This window comes from Sinocyclocheilus anshuiensis, unplaced genomic scaffold (assembly GCF_001515605.1).
Source record: "Sinocyclocheilus anshuiensis isolate Anshui unplaced genomic scaffold, SAMN03320099.WGS_v1.1 scaffold38, whole genome shotgun sequence".
Classification (NCBI taxonomy): Eukaryota; Metazoa; Chordata; class Actinopteri; order Cypriniformes; family Cyprinidae; genus Sinocyclocheilus; species Sinocyclocheilus anshuiensis.
Window position 1 is genome coordinate 1,923,755 of NW_015544213.1, and position 17,962 is coordinate 1,941,716.

At 35.9% G+C, this 17,962-nt stretch overlaps 1 protein-coding gene across 4 annotated transcripts in view; it reads left to right on the forward strand.

The window, feature by feature from the left end:
* The window catches only part of LOC107697175 (ATPase family AAA domain-containing protein 2B-like), a 150,478-nt gene that overhangs the window by 61,090 nt on the left and 71,426 nt on the right, over positions 1–17,962 (forward strand). For all 4 annotated transcript variants that reach the window (XM_016497846.1, XM_016497845.1, XM_016497847.1 and 1 more), the window contains 4 exons: positions 1,709–1,902; positions 2,646–2,805; positions 6,213–6,335; positions 12,722–12,841. In XM_016497846.1, coding sequence (XP_016353332.1) covers positions 1,709–1,902; positions 2,646–2,805; positions 6,213–6,335; positions 12,722–12,841 — 597 coding nt within the window. The remainder of the gene's footprint in view (positions 1–1,708; positions 1,903–2,645; positions 2,806–6,212; positions 6,336–12,721; positions 12,842–17,962) is intronic.

Genomic DNA, 17,962 nt, shown 5'->3' on the forward strand with positions numbered 1-17,962 from the left:
CACACACACACACACACACACACAAACACAAACAAACACGTGTGTGTATGTGATTATTTTGTTTCTTGTGATGTAATACATGAACATTGCAATAGTTTTAATTGTTTGTTTGTTTTTTTTTTAATGTAGCCCTTACATTTCCTAAAGACTGTCATCAGGCTACTTTTGTGTTCCTTGGAGAGCATTAAGACACAAATGTTTTAATATTGTTTTTGATTTTTTTCAGTAAATTGTTTCTAAACTCTAATTTGGTTTGTTTCATTTAGAAAAGTTTTTAGATTGTCTGTGATTTTGTATTTATGAATTTAAATAATTTAATATTAAATATTCATCTTTATTATTATGTTTCTTGCAAAAAATCTTTTTTTTTTTAAATTGCAGATGCAATAAATTCTTCCTTGTGTCTATTTAGTATAGAAAACGTCTTGATTGATTTTAATAAGACCTTAACTAGTTTTTTGTTGAATTGTTCCTCTCATTGGGGGAAAAACACTGTTTCCAGAGGAAATGCATCAATAATGAAAAATATTTAAAAGGCAATATAAAGATGTTTTTTTTTGGTTATAAATCAGACAAAGTGATTCTTTACATACTCCCTTAGAAGTACAAAAAAAAAAATCATTAAATCAGAACTGTCAGCTTCTTCATGATTTCCTCATGATTGTAGTTAAGCTGTATTGAAGGTTTGTGTCTGTATTTGTGTTTTCAGTGTGTTGTCAACATAAGATAGTAAGTAAATAAATAAACAAAAAGAAATGTTTGAGTGGCAAGTTAGTATATTAGAATGATTTCAAAAGATTATATGACACTGGAGACCAAGACTGGAGTAATGATGCTGAAATTGAGCTCTGCCATCAATGGAATAATTTGCGTTTGAAAATATTTTCAAATAGAAAACAGATGTTTTAATTTCTAATAATATTTTACAATATTTTTGTTTTACTGTATTTTTGATCAAATAAATGCAGCCTTGGTGAGCATAAGAGACTTCTTATGCTCTCTCACACACACACACACACACACACACACACACACAAACACAAACAAACACGTGTGTGTATGTGATTATTTTGTTTCTTGTGATGTAATACATGAACATTGCAATAGTTTTAATTGTTTGTTTGTTTTTTTTTTAATGTAGCCCTTACATTTCCTAAAGACTGTCATCAGGCTACTTTTGTGTTCCTTGGAGAGCATTAAGACACAAATGTTTTAATATTGTTTTTGATTTTTTTCAGTAAATTGTTTCTAAACTCTAATTTGGTTTGTTTCATTTAGAAAAGTTTTTAGATTGTCTGTGATTTTGTATTTATGAATTTAAATAATTTAATATTAAATATTCATCTTTATTATTATGTTTCTTGCAAAAAATCTTTTTTTTTTTAAATTGCAGATGCAATAAATTCTTCCTTGTGTCTATTTAGTATAGAAAACGTCTTGATTGATTTTAATAAGACCTTAACTAGTTTTTTGTTGAATTGGTCCTCTCATTGGGGGAAAAACACTGTTTCCAGAGGAAATGCATCAATAATGAAAAATATTTAAAAGGCAATATAAAGATGTTTTTTTTTGGTTATAAATCAGACAAAGTGATTCTTTACATACTCCCTTAGAAGTACAAAAAAAAAAATCATTAAATCAGAACTGTCAGCTTAATTGAATTGATTTAAGCTGTATTGAAGGTTTGTGTCTGTATTTGTGTTTTCAGTGTGCGCTCTGGAGGTGCTGACCCTCGTTGAAGACCCCGGCCCTCGGCAGCTCTCGCCAGAGGAGCAGTGGCGACTGGAGGAGCAGGAGGAGAACACCTTGCGCGAGCTCCGCCTCTTTCTCAGGGATGTCACAAAGCGGCTCGCCACCGACAAGCGCTTCCAGATCTTCAGCAAACCTGTGGACATTGAGGAGGTGGGCTGTTACTGCACATCAACAGCTGTATAATTAATGCCTGTAGGGGTCTGTATTCTATTCAATATTGCCATATAATTAGCAGCACCTATGGCTTATTAGTAACCCCCAGACCAAACAAATCAAATTATTGTCATTATCTGACAGCTTGCGGGCAGGATCGTTACCTGAATCAGGAAATTTGAGAAGGCAATTAAAAAGTTCATCAATATAAGAAGCAAACAAGGAGGACGGTGTGTCTATGAATACAGAGTGCGACACATTTTCCCCCATGGTCTCCTGAAGCTTTTGGAGTTTGTTATAGGGTGAAGCTCACAAAGCCTTTATATATGACGAATCAAGAACATACCATATGAATCCCGAATTCAGATTGTTTTGCAAAATTGTCATGGAAATAATGTTACAGTGCAAAATGTCTTATCATTAAGGAGAATTTCTCCTAAATTTTCATTACTGATTTGAGTAAAGGGATATATTTATAGAATTAAAATAAAATTATATAATTCATATTCCTCACAATACAGTAATGACAGTTTTAGAAAATATGCACAAGTATTATATATATATATATATATATGTATATTTAGAATATAAAAATATATATATTGTATATTACCACTCAAAAGTTTGGGCTCAATGAGTTTCACAATATTACAGTAAAACAAGAGTTTTTACCAAAAATGTTGAATATCATTTATTATGTTTTTGGGTGAAATGTGTTTATGTATTTTTCTCTGATTTAGGTTTCAGACTACCTTGAGGTTATCAAACAGCCTATGGACCTGTCCACCATCATGATGAAGATCGACACTCACAAATACTTGGTCGCCAAGGATTTTCTTGTGGACATTGACCTCATTTGCAGCAATGCGTTAGAGTACAATCCAGACAAGGACCCCGGAGGTAAATACACAATATAGAGCAGCTGGATAAATAGCAGAACATCACTTGTTATGGGGTATTCACACAAACAGCAGTATGCAGCAACAGGAAGTCATTAATTTTTCAATAAACATTGGTGAAGTGGAGTTGAGCGCAATATTTAGGTCATGTGATGTTACCTTTTATCTTATGTTGGCCTTTTATCTTAAAAACAATGGTAGGTTAGTAGAGACAGACATTTTGAGAAATTATGTATCCACAAAATTTATAATAAATTATACAGGTGTACAGGAAAAATCAATTTCAGACATTCAAGTAGTGTTTTTACTAGTTAACCAGTTGTTAAAGAACTAGTCGATCCAAGCACATCTCTAGTACTTAGTTTAGAGTTTCAATAACAGTGATACCAACCAAAAAAACAGCAGCAGCGACCGCTGTACTTGAAGCGTGGAGGACATTAAATCAATGATTAATCGGACAGACTTGTCAGTCCTTCACTAAAAGATATGAGAATTTGAGGACAATAAACGCAGCTAGATATTAACCCATTGACCTTTCCTTATTCAAAAGGCACAAGAAATCATTGTCGCTGATCTCTCCACAGAGGAAAAATGGCACTATAATGAGCAGTCTCCATAAAACCCATTCATTGCTTTAATGGACTTCTCGCTATTCTCTGGCCATACGGTCAGTCAGTTGGGACACTTGCAGTGTAGAAAATTGTCAGATATTTATTGGTGTTTATGGATGTGCCATATATGTACATAGTACACTGAATATAAACTAAACCAGAATGAAATGAGCCATGGAAACAGTGTCTGAAATTCTAAGGGGAATTTATGTAAGTTGACGCTGGGTTTTTAACCAAAAGCATGAAGGTGAATGTGTGATATCTATTTTCTCCCTTACTGTTGCCCCTTTTAAGACCTTGATAGCATGATAAACACCATCTAATGAGACGATGAGCCCTTCTCCTATGAAAGGTGAATCCTGTATGACCCAAATGTGATAACATGCATTATTTAAAACAAGAGGAGCATGTTCATATTAAAAACCTTCTCCAACAGTCATGTGATTGCCACATAATTGTTTGTGAGTGAAATGAGATAATACAACCATATATTATAATATTGTAAGTCTGCTAGCTGGCTACTTCTGATTTTTTTGTCAGGACTTAACTCCCAGTTGTCTGGATTAATTGGTCAGCCAGTGAAGGTTGTTGGCTAAGTGCAGCCGGTGCCTATGAATAAATCACAGTAGCCCATTTTCTGGGAGAACGTGGGTCATTTGTTTAAATGCAGCGTCCACAGAGGAGCCACTGAAGGAATGAGACAAAACGCAATTAGCTACTTTAATAAGGAAACCAAAAGAGGATTCTGGTCCATTTAGAGCAGGGGAATATGGGATTTAGGAGCTGTCAAAATTCCATTTGTTAAGCATTACTCTCACAAGTGAAGCATGAACGTTGCACTTAAAATCTTAGGTGTCCTTTCCCTCGTTATATAGGTAATAATTTTGTTCATTTGCTGTTGGGTTTTTTGTTTTTGTTTTTGTTTTTGGTGAGCTTCACTTCTGTCCTTGAAATGCAGTGCAGATCCAAATAGAGAATGGCAATCTCCCTTCATTCAAGAGAGTCTCGCAGTGCTTGTTTGAAAGTCAGATTCTTAGAAAATGTGCGCTTTGAAATTGTAACCCAGCTGAAGTTTCAAAATCACATCTTAATGTGCAAGTTTAAAGGTTCTTCTTATTCAAATTATTTAATTCAGAGCTGCCTAATCGTGCCCCTGGACATCAGCCTCCCTGCTGAGTTTCCTTCCAGCCCTGTTCTAACCAATTGCTTCAACTTTCAAGTCTGCATCCCAATTCACATAGTTCATACTGAAAGTATGTACTGTACTTTGCTGGGGAACTATGGGGAGCTGTATATTTCTGAGAATATAGTAAAACACGGTGAATGTATATATCTATATACAGTATATATATATTTTTATATTTTCTTTTTTTATCTTTTTTTATATAGTTGATAATGTGCTGTATATACTGTGCAGGACTCGGTGAGTAGTAAATTGGTATTCTAATCCAAACAGCCCAAATTTAGTGGGAACATAGATCACAAGGATCTAGACTGAGCACCACTGATTTAATTTCTCTCTGGTCCATTTGTTCAATTGTCAATTTTGGCACCAGCAGCCTGAGATCTTTGGGTAGGGCTTTGAAAGTCAAAATAAGTGTATTTACACTCTCTTCCTCTCAGCCTGCCATTATATCCTTGACTGGAGTAAAGAGTGTCCTCTCGCTCGCTCTAGATGGCTTAATTAGGCCCATCTTCCAATTAAGAGGCAAACTTTGCCAGATCCTGACCTCCAGCCTGTCCTGGAGTAATGAGGACTACCCAGTAACGTGCTCTCTCTTCTCACTCACACACATTTTTCCTCCCTACATGTTTGAATGCTGCTTGATTTAACGATAGAGAGAGAGAAAATAAGGATAGAATACAAATGCTAGCTCTCAGAATTTTGAGAAAACACAGTAATCCCTGTTTTTGTAAACAGAGACGCTTTGATTGACTGCCTGTGGAGCGTTTCAGCCTCAGAGGTGTTTTTCAGATATTCAAATAAAAAAGCAGATGCTTAAGTTTCTCGGGTGAATCTTAATCGATTACAGTGAGCCGTTGCTTGATTTACAGCACCTAATTTTATTTATTTGGATTTGTTGTGCATCTTTTTTAATTTCTTTTTTTATTTGTTTATTTGAAATTGTTCACTGTAACATTAACGTCACTGTCTTGCCATTCATGTACATTTTATACATTAATTTCTATTGGTGGTCGCAGCAATGCATCACTGACATTTGCGTAAAGTTAAACTCTTCCCAACTTTTTTTTGCATTTCTGAAAATAGAAGTGGCCTCTTAATGTTGCCGGAAAGCATCAAATAACTTCATGGTGCTGTAAATGTATTATGTGTTTTTTGCTTTAGGTGTGTATGACATCATAAATATATTAGGGTTAACTATAATTTTTATTTTATAGTTTGTCCATATACAGCAGGACTGCAGGATTAAGACAAAAAATGATTCTGTTATTTCCCTTGATTATGCCATCACAATCATTAATTTCAATTAATAGAATTTACATTAAAACAACTGCTTTTCAAATTTGGAGTAAATTACGGAGCTTATTTACGCAGTGTCTACACCTTGTTGATTATAATGGGTGTGTTCGAGTTTGTGTTGTAATTGTCATTTTTCACGATTAGCTAATTGCAGTGGCTGTAATTGTGATCTTGATTGTTTTTTTGATTAATTGTGCAGCCCTAATACTCAGAAACCTTACTGTCAGTCTTCAAGAACGCGGCTCTTTCTTCATCCACCCAAAAGAATTTTTCATCGACTCCGCCCTTACCATCTCATGTTGTGCTTCCTCACAGATAAAATCATCCGCCACAGGGCCTGCAGTCTGAAGGATACTGCGCATGCCACGATCGCCTCTGAACTGGACCCTGAGTTTGACCGCATGTGCGAGGAGATCAATGAGTCCCGCAGGAAGAGAGGTGACACAACACTTCAGGCTGTCCTTAGCCCAGGGTTTCTTTGAGCTAGACTGACGTTGTGCACTGCATCAGAAAACCATCACAAACCAATCCTCTTGCCCAAAACACATGTGCAAGCTTGCAGTTGCTTACTTTTTTAATGCTCTCATTTTAGACCACTTAAGGTTTATTTAGAATAGAAGAAATGTAGTTTTGTTTCGAAATCTCTCCTTATTCCCTGTGTAGTGCTCTGTTGCATTCACTTCATAGGGAACGAGTCATTTCAAACACAGCAACAGTATCAGTACACATATGTAACCAAATGTTTGGATGGACACGAAAGCATAGGCTGGTTTGTTATCGTCACCTACAGCTGCATTGTATTTTAATAAGCCATTTAGAAAAATGTATTTATTACAATAAATACACAATAAATGATCTATTATAATGATATATTATATTAGAATAAGTATATATTTATATTATGAATAAGTTATTATATAAATAAATGCATTTTTAATGCAATTTTTATTTTAAAATGAACATTTTAAATTAAAATAAAATCTAATTATATTTTCTTTCTAGATGGCCTATATGTATATATATAAATATATATATAATAAATAAATACATTTGTTTTCTCTTTTTGGAAGTATTAATCTACATTATTATTATTTATTTCTATAATTTATTATATTTATGCAAATCAAAAAATAAATGTGTATATAAATAATTAATTTAGAAATCCTTAAGGGACGTATGGGTATCATTTAGAATAGTATGCAAATAGGGATTCAGCCCTACATTTTAGCATGCATGCCAGCACCTTGTTTAACACCCATCAGCACTAACATTAGTATTAGGGGTTTAATCCTCAAAGGCACATATGTTTCGGAAAAAAAAAAAATCCAGGAAAAAAAGAGAGTTCACATTAAAGGTTATTACGAGGGTCTTGGTGACAGCACCTCCACCACCCTTTAATCACCAGGGGGCTTTTCTCTCGAATGATTTACTTCAGATTTCTGGAATTCGTTCATTTTGTGTCTGCTGTAACAAAAATCTCGCACGGCCCTCTTCTGGGCCACCCCTCGGTTCCTTTTCATTTTGCGCTGGTTCAGTCGAACGAATACGGTGGGGTAAAAAATGACCTGCTCTAGAGAAGTGCTGCTGAATATTTTATGTGGTGCAGTGGAGAAGTTATGGCTATCGGTATTGTGGTGTGTAAGTTTGAAGCAGGGCTGCATCTGAATTAAAGACCACCATGAAATTGCTTGATGAGAAAAATTTTTTTCTTGCTGTGTTGATGTATTTCCTATTAAAACAGGAAATTGGAATTGGACTTGTCCCTTTTTATTTTCATTTTCTTTCTTTTTTGTTATTATTTATTTATTATTTTTGAAAACAAAAAAGCCATGAGCATGATTTACTACTAAATATTGCTAGTTAGACGTAGGTGGTATCAACGGGGCTGGGCATTATCAATCTAGTGTGCATCTGATTGGGACAAATGAACAAGTGCAGGATGAGTCCTCAATATTTTCGTTAAATTTTCCCAGAGAGTAACATTATTTGCTGAAGTGAATTTTGTCTTGTTTTACGAGTACTAGCATATAGATTACTCTTAAAGCTAACAGACATGGTCTAAAAGCCACAAAACCTGATTTAATGGGTTTAATTTAATTGTCAACTGTGATAAAGCCCACTACCAAGTCTTTGATTTTCTGGTCACAGCTTGAATCCCTCCTTCAATGTAAGTCTATGGGATTTTTTTAATTTTAGCATCTGCTAGGCGGGAATATGATTTCTTAGAACATGATGATGATCCCCTTGTGAGCGACCATCTTTCTAAAATCTCCTCTGAAGGCAGACATATATTTTCATATATACAGAGCCATTTATACTGTCTAAGGAAAAATAGTGTAATACTATAAAGACATCATATTTTGCAAAATGCTAAATTAAATACATTTGCATTTAATCATTTAGCAGGTGCTTTTATTCAAAGCAACTTGAGGACAATATGAAATGAGGACAATATAAGCAATTAAACCAACAAAAGGGCAACAAAATGTAAGTGCTGGGGCAAGTCCCAGTTAGTCTATCCCAGTACACCTAGCAAGTAGGGGTGGGCGATATAGCCTCAAAGTTATATCACGATATTTCAAGAATATTTGCGATAACTATATTTATGATGATATATATAAAAAAAACATGGAACAACGTTTTATTGGTGATTGCAGCTGGCAGGCAGCAGCATTTATTAGTGCAAACATAATGAAGGGCATTTTCCATCCTTTGCGGCGCATTCAGGCCAAAGTACTTCGGCCGTCCGCATCCGCGCACCGTCCGCGTTATGTCATTTTCGTCATCAGGAGGGCTCGCGGAGAGCCGTGTACCCCGTCCGCGTGCAGGCAATTTTTTGAGACTGCGCGGACGGTGCGCGTACAACAGCGCATGCGCGAGGTGAATGTTGAGACAAGAGTAGGTGGTACTGTGCATATGTGTCTAGCTCGTCCGTCTGCGCTCATCCGCGGTTGAGTATACTTTGAAAGTTGTGTGGACGCAGCTGTGCGTGAGACGGAACGGAACACGGAAAGTTAAGTATACCCGGGCCTTTACGGCTCTGACGCGGCCACTCTAGTCAATGCTTGTGTTTACACCAGCGGAGCTCTCCACGCCGCTTCACTATAGATATGCGCCTCGCCTATTTTTGAAGGTAAGAGTGTTCACTCGAATATGCTCTAGAACCGCTCTCGCAATACTTTGATGTCATACACCGATCAGTCTGCGCAACGCTGCTTCAAGTTGAACACACCTATTGGGCTTGTGGTGTTGTTGTTATGCGCGCTAGGGAACGTATATCCGCCATACGTCATCACGTCGCTATATCATTGATATCGCAAAATGGCACGTTTTTTATCATGTAAAAAATTATCGTGGAAGGTATGATATGGCACACCCCTACGCAAGGTTTTCTTTAATAAATTGAAAAAATCGATAGAATAGAAATTGCTAGTATTAATGGGTGAATTGAAATATGTCAAATAACAAAAATAGATTGAAATTTGAAAACAAATCCCAAATCAAATAAATGAATCAGGGCTCCAGACTGCGACTAAAACGGTCGCATTTGCGACCAAAAATATAAATTTGCGAGTGAAGTTTTTGCTGAGGTCGTCACTGGCGACTATGTACACTCTAAAAAATGCTGGGTTAAATACAACCCAGCACTGGGTAAAATATGGACAAACCCAATCGCTGGGTTTGTCCATATTTAACCCAGCATTTTTAGAGTGTATTTGTATACATAACACGTATATTTACATGTTATGACTTAAAAAATTTTCCTGATTGTTTTGCGATCATATCTTTTGTTATGTTCACGTATTAAACACGATGCGCATCAAAGTTTTAGTGGGGAAAAAAAGAGTTTCAAACAGCCCTCATCTCTGCCGATATGCCTGCTAAACGCAGCTCAGTTGTGCAGCACGAGAGAGATCAAAATGACGGAGACGTGCGAAGTGAAAGTGCAGAAAAGCAGTGTCTATTTCGTGCACAACTTGAAAAAACTTCAACAGGTAAAGCTGTCAGCTGTGTGGATATTTGCAATATCGTTTATAATCATTACTAATATGGCTTCTTGTTATCAAGATCTTAGTCTATATGCTGTGTTCTGTTAATGCGTGAACTAGCCTGTTTGCAGCGCACTTGCCGTCCAGTAATCGCAATAAGCTTTGTGCTTTGTTACTTTTTAATAAACGAAGTATCAGCTTTAACATTCTGCCAAATTCATAACGAAATTAATACAATAAATACGGTTTTGCCTCTCTTTAATCGCTTTAACGCCTCAGTTCAAGCAGCAAGTGAACCTATTATATCTTTCTCTACTATAGTACGAAATGAACGTGAATTAACATCAAAAGTTAGGCTATTTTATAAGAGAGCCTACAGTACAACTTATTGAAATGTCATGTAATCACTCATTCTGTGTCAAACTGCAGAAAATGTGTAAAGCTTATAAACATTGCCATGTAACAATACATTTACCTCAGAATAACCATTGGGCATCCATAAGCTCATCAGTCAGCTAGAAAAATAACTATAAAGATGAGCATTTTTCTGTATTTATTTGCTATTGCATACTAATATTTTTACTTAGCCTGTTGTCTACATAATAAAAAATGCAAGAATGCAAGCTAAAGATAAAATTCAACACGTCCTATAAAGTTGCATGTTACTAATGAAGAAAGTGTGAGAGATATGACAACATTTCTATAGAATGCATTGAGGAGGAGCCCGGCTAACGCTATAAGATTTGGGCCACGATTTGGTCGTCTGAGACAAATTTTGAAAATCCTAAAAGATTCCTATAATCTTATGCTAAAATCTGTAGTCATTGATCGCTGGTTTGACATGTTCATCGACAGCCGATTAATGGCCATTGCGATCAAATTTGACCTCAGACGAAATTCTGGCAGTGTCAGAAGATTTGGCGCACAGTCCTGCAGTGTGACTTCCCCTACGACGAATGTCAAACTGTCTTCGTTTTTCAAGACAAGTCATAGAGATTTCTTCGAACCTCATAAAATCCTGCGCTCCCGTCCTCCACTCATGGAATTCATATGATACGTTGCCTTTGCTATGATAAACACCAGTTGCACTGCTGTTTTCATGTGGGTGTGTAGTGCTGCTTGCACTATTCTTCTTAAATACGCCGGTATTGCCGCCATTCATATACTTTTAATGATAGCCAACATTACAGCCCCGCGTGCAATGCAACTCGCGGTCGCTGAACGTGTATGGGTTGATAATGTAGAACTCCGGACATGTTTTCTTGCACGCACCCGTTTTTAACGCGTCTTGACTGTCGTACAGTCTGACATTAATGACAACTGAGATCCCACAGTGTGACATGATCATCGTGTTCGTACAGTCTGACGAGTACAATCCTAAAGGACTTTTAAAAATCGCACAGTGTGAGCCGGGCTTAACACTGTAAAAAGCGATCAGTTGACTTTTCTTAAAAAAAATTGAGGAAACCCGTTGCCTTAAAATTAAGTAAATAAACTTAATGCATTAATTGAACTTGACAATTCTGAGTTACACTGACAAATAACAGTTTGAAAATGTGTTCACTCTTTATTTTAAGTTGGACTAACTTAAATTTAATCAATTGCAGTTACTTAAAAGTGTACACTCAATGGCCAAGTGATGCTTATTGTCCATGATATTGGTACAGATTCTGTGTAATAAACAATTCTTTGTGACTGTATATTTCAAGTTGGAAAAGACGTTTAGTTCCCACTTTAAGTGAACCTTAGTTCCCAGGTCATCTACAAGATGGATTAAAATGCTGATAAAGTCAAGAAAAGATTAGACATTAACACATGAAAGTATGATTGAAATGTCAAAATGTTCAAAAAAATAATAAATATAATAATATATAATAATCTGGCGCCTAAGTTTGTTCTTATAGGAGCCAATGGCTCCTTACTCGATTTTTTTGTCTGGAGCCCTGTGAATAATGCAAATAAAATAAATATTTTCATATAAACAGACTAAGACTTTGCCTGTGCTCTTTCCTAGCTTGATTTTTCCCAAGAAATATCAGCATGTCCACATTTTCCAGCAAAAAATTTACTTTGTACAGAAAATTCATTTGATGCAAAAACAGAACGGTCTGACTTTAGTTTTGTAAAATTATGCTACATAAAACTACATAAAAGCAGACAGACTGAATGAGAACCAAATTCACTCTCTGGCCCTGCGTTTTCATTTTAAAATGGCGTTTTAAAATGAAAACGATCCTCATCTACACTGGCGTTTTCACTGTGTTTCAGAAACGTTCTCCGTCCACACTACACAACCGAAAACGCATGTCACATGACCATGCAGATACAACAATGAGCATGATGTTATTGTTTACACGGTCTTCAAGGATGCGCAGAGTGAATGTGAGCAGCACGCCATCGTTTTCAAAAGTCTCTGTTTTGTTCCGTTTACACTGAAACGCAACCCCAGAGTTTTCCAACTAAAACGGGGTCTGCAGCGTTTTCGAAAGTCTCCGTTTTCAAGGGTCAAAAACGCCAGAGTAGTGTAAACGACAGGCGTAACTTAGCAAAAGTTATGCATTTTAAAACGAAAACGCACCAGTGTAAACGTAGCCTCTGACAGCAGGTGGCACTTATGGAACAGCAGCGATATAGCGTTTCTTTGGTTACCACTTTAAACAAAACAGCGCTGCGCTTATAAACACTACCCCAATTGTATCGTGATTCGTTTAACATCTCAACTGACTTAAATCGTCACATATTTTCATTGATTTTCCACAGGCTCAGGGTGCATCGTTACCTCCCTATTTTTTTCTCTTCACTCTGGGTCTAACTTATGTTTTCTTGTTCTCCCAGCCTCTCAGACCACACCGCAGCTGCAAGTCCCTCCAAGCGCCACGGCTGCCAGGAAGCCTGTGGGTGAGGAGGTGGGGTTAAACAGTTCTCAGGGTGACGGAGTGGACAAGCACTGCAGCAGTGAGTACATGCAGAACACAACAGCCAACAACAGTGATTGTCAAGGTCTCTGCTCTCTGTGCGGCAGCTTTTAGGCTAGACTATTTCCAGGTGATCGAACAAGCTGTACTTTGACTCAGCGTGCTGAAACAAGCCTTGCACGGTCCGACACTTCTGCTAACAGCTCTGCCTGTGAAAGGAGTCCCCCCCAAACCCCCCAAAAATGATCTTTGCATTAGATTATCAATACATTATTGTGAGGGGAAACGTTTTTTTATTTATACAAAAATAAAAGACTTATCATAATATATGTAAACATTATTTTAATATTTATCATTTTATTTATTTTTCCCTTGAATATTAATGTGAAATTTTTTAAATATTTTTTGACATTAGCAATACAGTATTGTGAGGGGAAATTGTATTTATTTATTTATTTATATGTTTGTTTATGGAACTTAATGGATGCAAATTTAAATATGTGACCCTGGACATTTTTCTGAAAGCTGAATAAATAAGCTTTCCATTGATGTGTGGTTTGTTAGGATGGGACAATATTTGGCTGAGATACAACTATTTGAAAATCTGGAATCTGAGGGTGCAAAAAAATCTAAATACTGAGAAAATCGCCCAAAAGAAAAATGTCTGAGAAAAAGTTGTCCAAATTAAGTTCTTAGCAATGCATATTACTAATCAAAAATTAAGTTTTGATATATTTACAGTAGAAAATTTACAAAATATCTTCATGGAACATGATCTTGACTTAACATCCTAATGATTTTTGGCATAAAAGAAAAATCGATAATTTTGACCGAAGTTTTTTTTGGCTATTACTAAAATATACCCAAGTGACTTAAGACTGGTTTTGTGCTCCAGGGTCACATATAAGATTGTTTTAATATATGTAAAATATAATTTTATGATTTCAGTATTTATATTTTGTTATTATTTTATTTTGGAAGCTGAATTTCTTGCAAAAATAACTATAAAATAATACGCAATTACTGTGCTATAATTTTATTTTGCCATGTCATACCACCCACCCCTAGCTGAAAGGTTTGTCTCATTGTTCATTAAACTCCTAGTGAATTAGCTTACAGATATGAGTAATTTTTGTGAGTGCAATGTGAAAACTCATCAGTCTTCCAGAAAAAAAATGCATACCTGATTGAAAACAAAACTTTCTCCAGTTGTTCTCGTGCTTCAATGTCAAATATAATAGATACTTTATTGTCTTATAAAAGCCACAGTGATAACAAACAAGCTTCATTAAGTTCTTTGTTAACAGCTTGGCATCTGTCTGGAACTCTGTTTTGGACACACAACACAAAAGCTTGTTGTTTAATGAGATTTGCTGCCGTCCAACCAATCAAGTGATTGGACTTAGAATTAGTCAGACTTGGAACAAAATGCTTTAAATTTTAATTTGATCAGTAAGCATACCCCCATAACACCCTACAGGGTTCCTGTGGTCCTGAAAAACCTGCCAAAGTGTGACTTCCAGGGCTGGAAAAGTCATAGAAGATCATTGAAAATTGAAGCAAATTTCTGTTGCATATGCATTTTTCTACTTACGTTCTGTTAGAAACAATTTCTTAGATTAGAAATTATTCTTTGTGAGTGCGGTCTCTGTAGAACTTCTGGAAGGTTGTGGAAAATCATAGAAATTAATGATCCTTTTTATGGTTTAATTTTTTTTAATCATAGTTTTGTGCTTAGTGAAAATAGGCTAATAATACATCTCATAGTCCCTCTGCTATTGATATGCACAAGAGTCAATCAGCCAGGATTGACTCACAGCATCAGAGCAATGCCCTCTGGTTGCACTCCCTCACCTCCTCCCCTCTAACTGCAGCAGCAACCAGGTCAGTCCTCTCCTGTGGCCGCCCGGCAGATGGAGAGGGATGCTGGGAAGGCTCGGGGGCCACGAGGGTTGGAAAGTACTATCGGCACCTACTCTGCGGCAAACACGCTGGCAGATCCGTGCAGCAGCTGGGAACATGTTTTATCACATTCTTCTCACATCTCTGCTTCAGAAAGGCTTTTAGCTGGGCCTCAAAAGAGGTTGTTGTGGAGGAGTGGCTTGTTTAAACCTATCATGCGGCCATGTTGCCAGATTGAGCTGTAATGCTGTGATTTGCTGAGAGCCGGCATTACCACCCCTGGTGCGATAAGCAAGTTCATTCTTGCAGCTTTGCCAGTGTGGACTCATTAGATTGTGGATAAGTCATCGGATGGCAGTTGTGGGATGCTTCCACATGCACTTTGAGATTAATTAGCAACTATCTCAAATACAGTGGATCTGATGGGTATTTTGGCTAGTGTAAGCCTGCTACAGAAAGGACCAGTCATGGGTTGTTTATTTTTAGATTGTATTGTGTTTTGGGTAGGGCTGGACAATAATTCAATATCAATATGTATCGCGATATAATTTTTTTTCAATAACGGTGATATGATTTTTAAACACATTTCCGATATTTCGATATACATTACCAGTTTCCCATACATTGATTTATTTGTGCCATTTGACTTCGTTGAATAAACATGAGCACTGCACATTTCAAAATCATAACACGGCGCGGGGTGTTTGGATTCAGTTTTTGAAAGAAAATAATACTTAATTGAACAAGGATGTATTAAATTGATCAAAAATGTCAGTGAAGACATTTATAAAGAACCGATGTTTTTGAATTTTTAAATTTTGATTTTTTTTTTCTCAAACAAATGCTGTTCTTTTGAAGAGTTGTAAAAAGAAAATATATATCATTTCCACAAATGCTGCACAACTGTTTTCAACATTGATAAAATAATAAGAAATGTTTCTTGAGCAGCAAATCAGCATATTAGAATGATTTCTGAAGGATCATGATACTGAAGACTGGAGTAATGATGCTAAAAATTCAGGTTTGATCACAGGAATAACTTACATTTTAAAATATATTTAAATAGAAAACAGTTCTTTTAAATTGTAAAAATATTTCACTATTACTGGTTTTACTTCTTTCAAAAACAACTTACCAACCCCAAACTTCTGATCAATTTGTAAATATAAATATATCTTTTGTGTGTGTGTGTGTGTGTGTGTGTGTGTGTGTGTGTGAGAAATCCTGCTCTGGGAAAGTCATGGAAAATATGTATTCCTATACAATCTTTTTTTTTTTCTACTTATACTCAAAGTAAAAGTTTTTTTTATTTAACATACAAAAAAACCAAAACATTTAACACTCTTCTACAGTGTTGTAGCACCAAACTGTCCTCTAATTCTCTAATTTGTGTCCTGCACTTCCTCATCCTGCCACAAGATGCCGTATGTCTCTCCCATTATCTGACAGACTCTGTCTAGAACTGTACAGTATAACAGCTCAAGGGAAAAGAAACACAAAGAATGATTACATCCTTGAGAGATGAGAAGGTGGCTGTTAGGTGCCATAAACACCTCAGGATGAGATGGGCACGCTCCTGTCTGCCCGTTTTATATTTCCTGCTTGTGAACAGGAGGTGAGTGAGCACAAAACTCAAGCTTTCAGCTCCTAAGAGCTTGTTAAGCATTTCATCTACCTTCCATCTGTTTTGCCCAACAACAAACACTAATTTAAAGAAAAGCTTCCTTAAATTAGCCTTATCCCCCAAGTGATTAGTTTTATCTTTGATGCTGTCAAAAAAGCCATTAGTAGTGTTTTTCTCCTCCTTTTATGGGGCTTAATGCTATTTACTGATTCTGGGCTCAGTTGACAATTTAATCTAAAAAAGAAAATTGATCCAAGGAGCATCATCAGTTTTTTTTTTTTTTTTTTTGTGCTGCAAGTTATTCTTAAATTCAGACTCTTCAAGCTAATGCTTGGCAATTGATCAATTTTGTCCCTTTGTCCTTGAATCAGACTTTTTTTTTTGTGACTTTGACTTTTTTTTTTGTGAATTTTCAGTGACGATTTTGATTAAATTCTCATTTAACTCCCCAAAATACTGTAATACAATTTGTTTGTTTTCTTTTATTAAAATCAAACAAATATTACCATTAATACTTCACCATGAATGAATAATTTACAATTTAATTATAGATATTATTGCATTGTAATTTAGAATTTTTGGGGTAAATATTCTTGAAAAATCCTGAAAATGACAATTTTCTATTTTTTCACATCATCTTAAAGTCATTAAACTTTGAATGAGTAACCGACCAAAATAAGTATTTTTGTCTCTAATAATCCTCATCTCCACAAAGTGCTAAGGACTCTATGATTTGTGAGCAATTCATTCAGTCTGGTTTTGTGAACTTGTGAAGATAAATTTTGATAGATAGACAGATAGATAGATAGATAGATAGATAGATAGATAGATAGATAGATAGATAGATAGATAGATAGATAGACAGATAGACAGACAGATTTTTTCCTCCTCCAGAATTTGGTATGAAATATGGCCTGGAAATATTCTTGACAGACTTTGTGAGATAACACCTTGTGGTAATACTGTGTTCTGGTGTGAAACTATTTATCATATGATGTTTAAAATAATTCAGTTTGTAGACATAAATGCTAGTACCTAAAGCAATATGACAGGAGAGATGACAAATGAACCATCAGATTCAGAAGCCTCAGCAGTCTTGTACCAACAATGAAGATCACAAACAAGAACAAAGAGGGACGTGTTTCCGCTGTGGTCCGCTATTGTCCCGATGATGAGTCAGCCGCCCAGCACCAACTCATGGAGACGGCAAAACTAAGCAGTTCTATTATCAAGGTCTTTTATGGGATGGCAGAAGGGATATTTAATCCCCGAGGCCGTCCAGAGCTGCTCGCTTTCCTGCTTATCCTCACTGTTATCTGATGCTGAAGGTTGTGAACTGTTGCCTGTGCTCTAAATCGGTGGCTTTCAACTGGTTTTGGTTCAGGACCCAGAGTTTACTTTGAACCTCAAGAGGCGACCCAAAACCATACCAAAATTTTTACTGTACAAGTAAAATTTTAAATGATTTATTACCATAAACCCAACAATATGCAAACATTTTAACATGTATTTAATTAATTCATTTATATGTCTGTTTATTTATTTGAATGAATAGGAAATAATATTATATTATATTATTAATTAATATTATATAATATATAACTATAAATTATATGTACAGTGGTTAATTAAAGA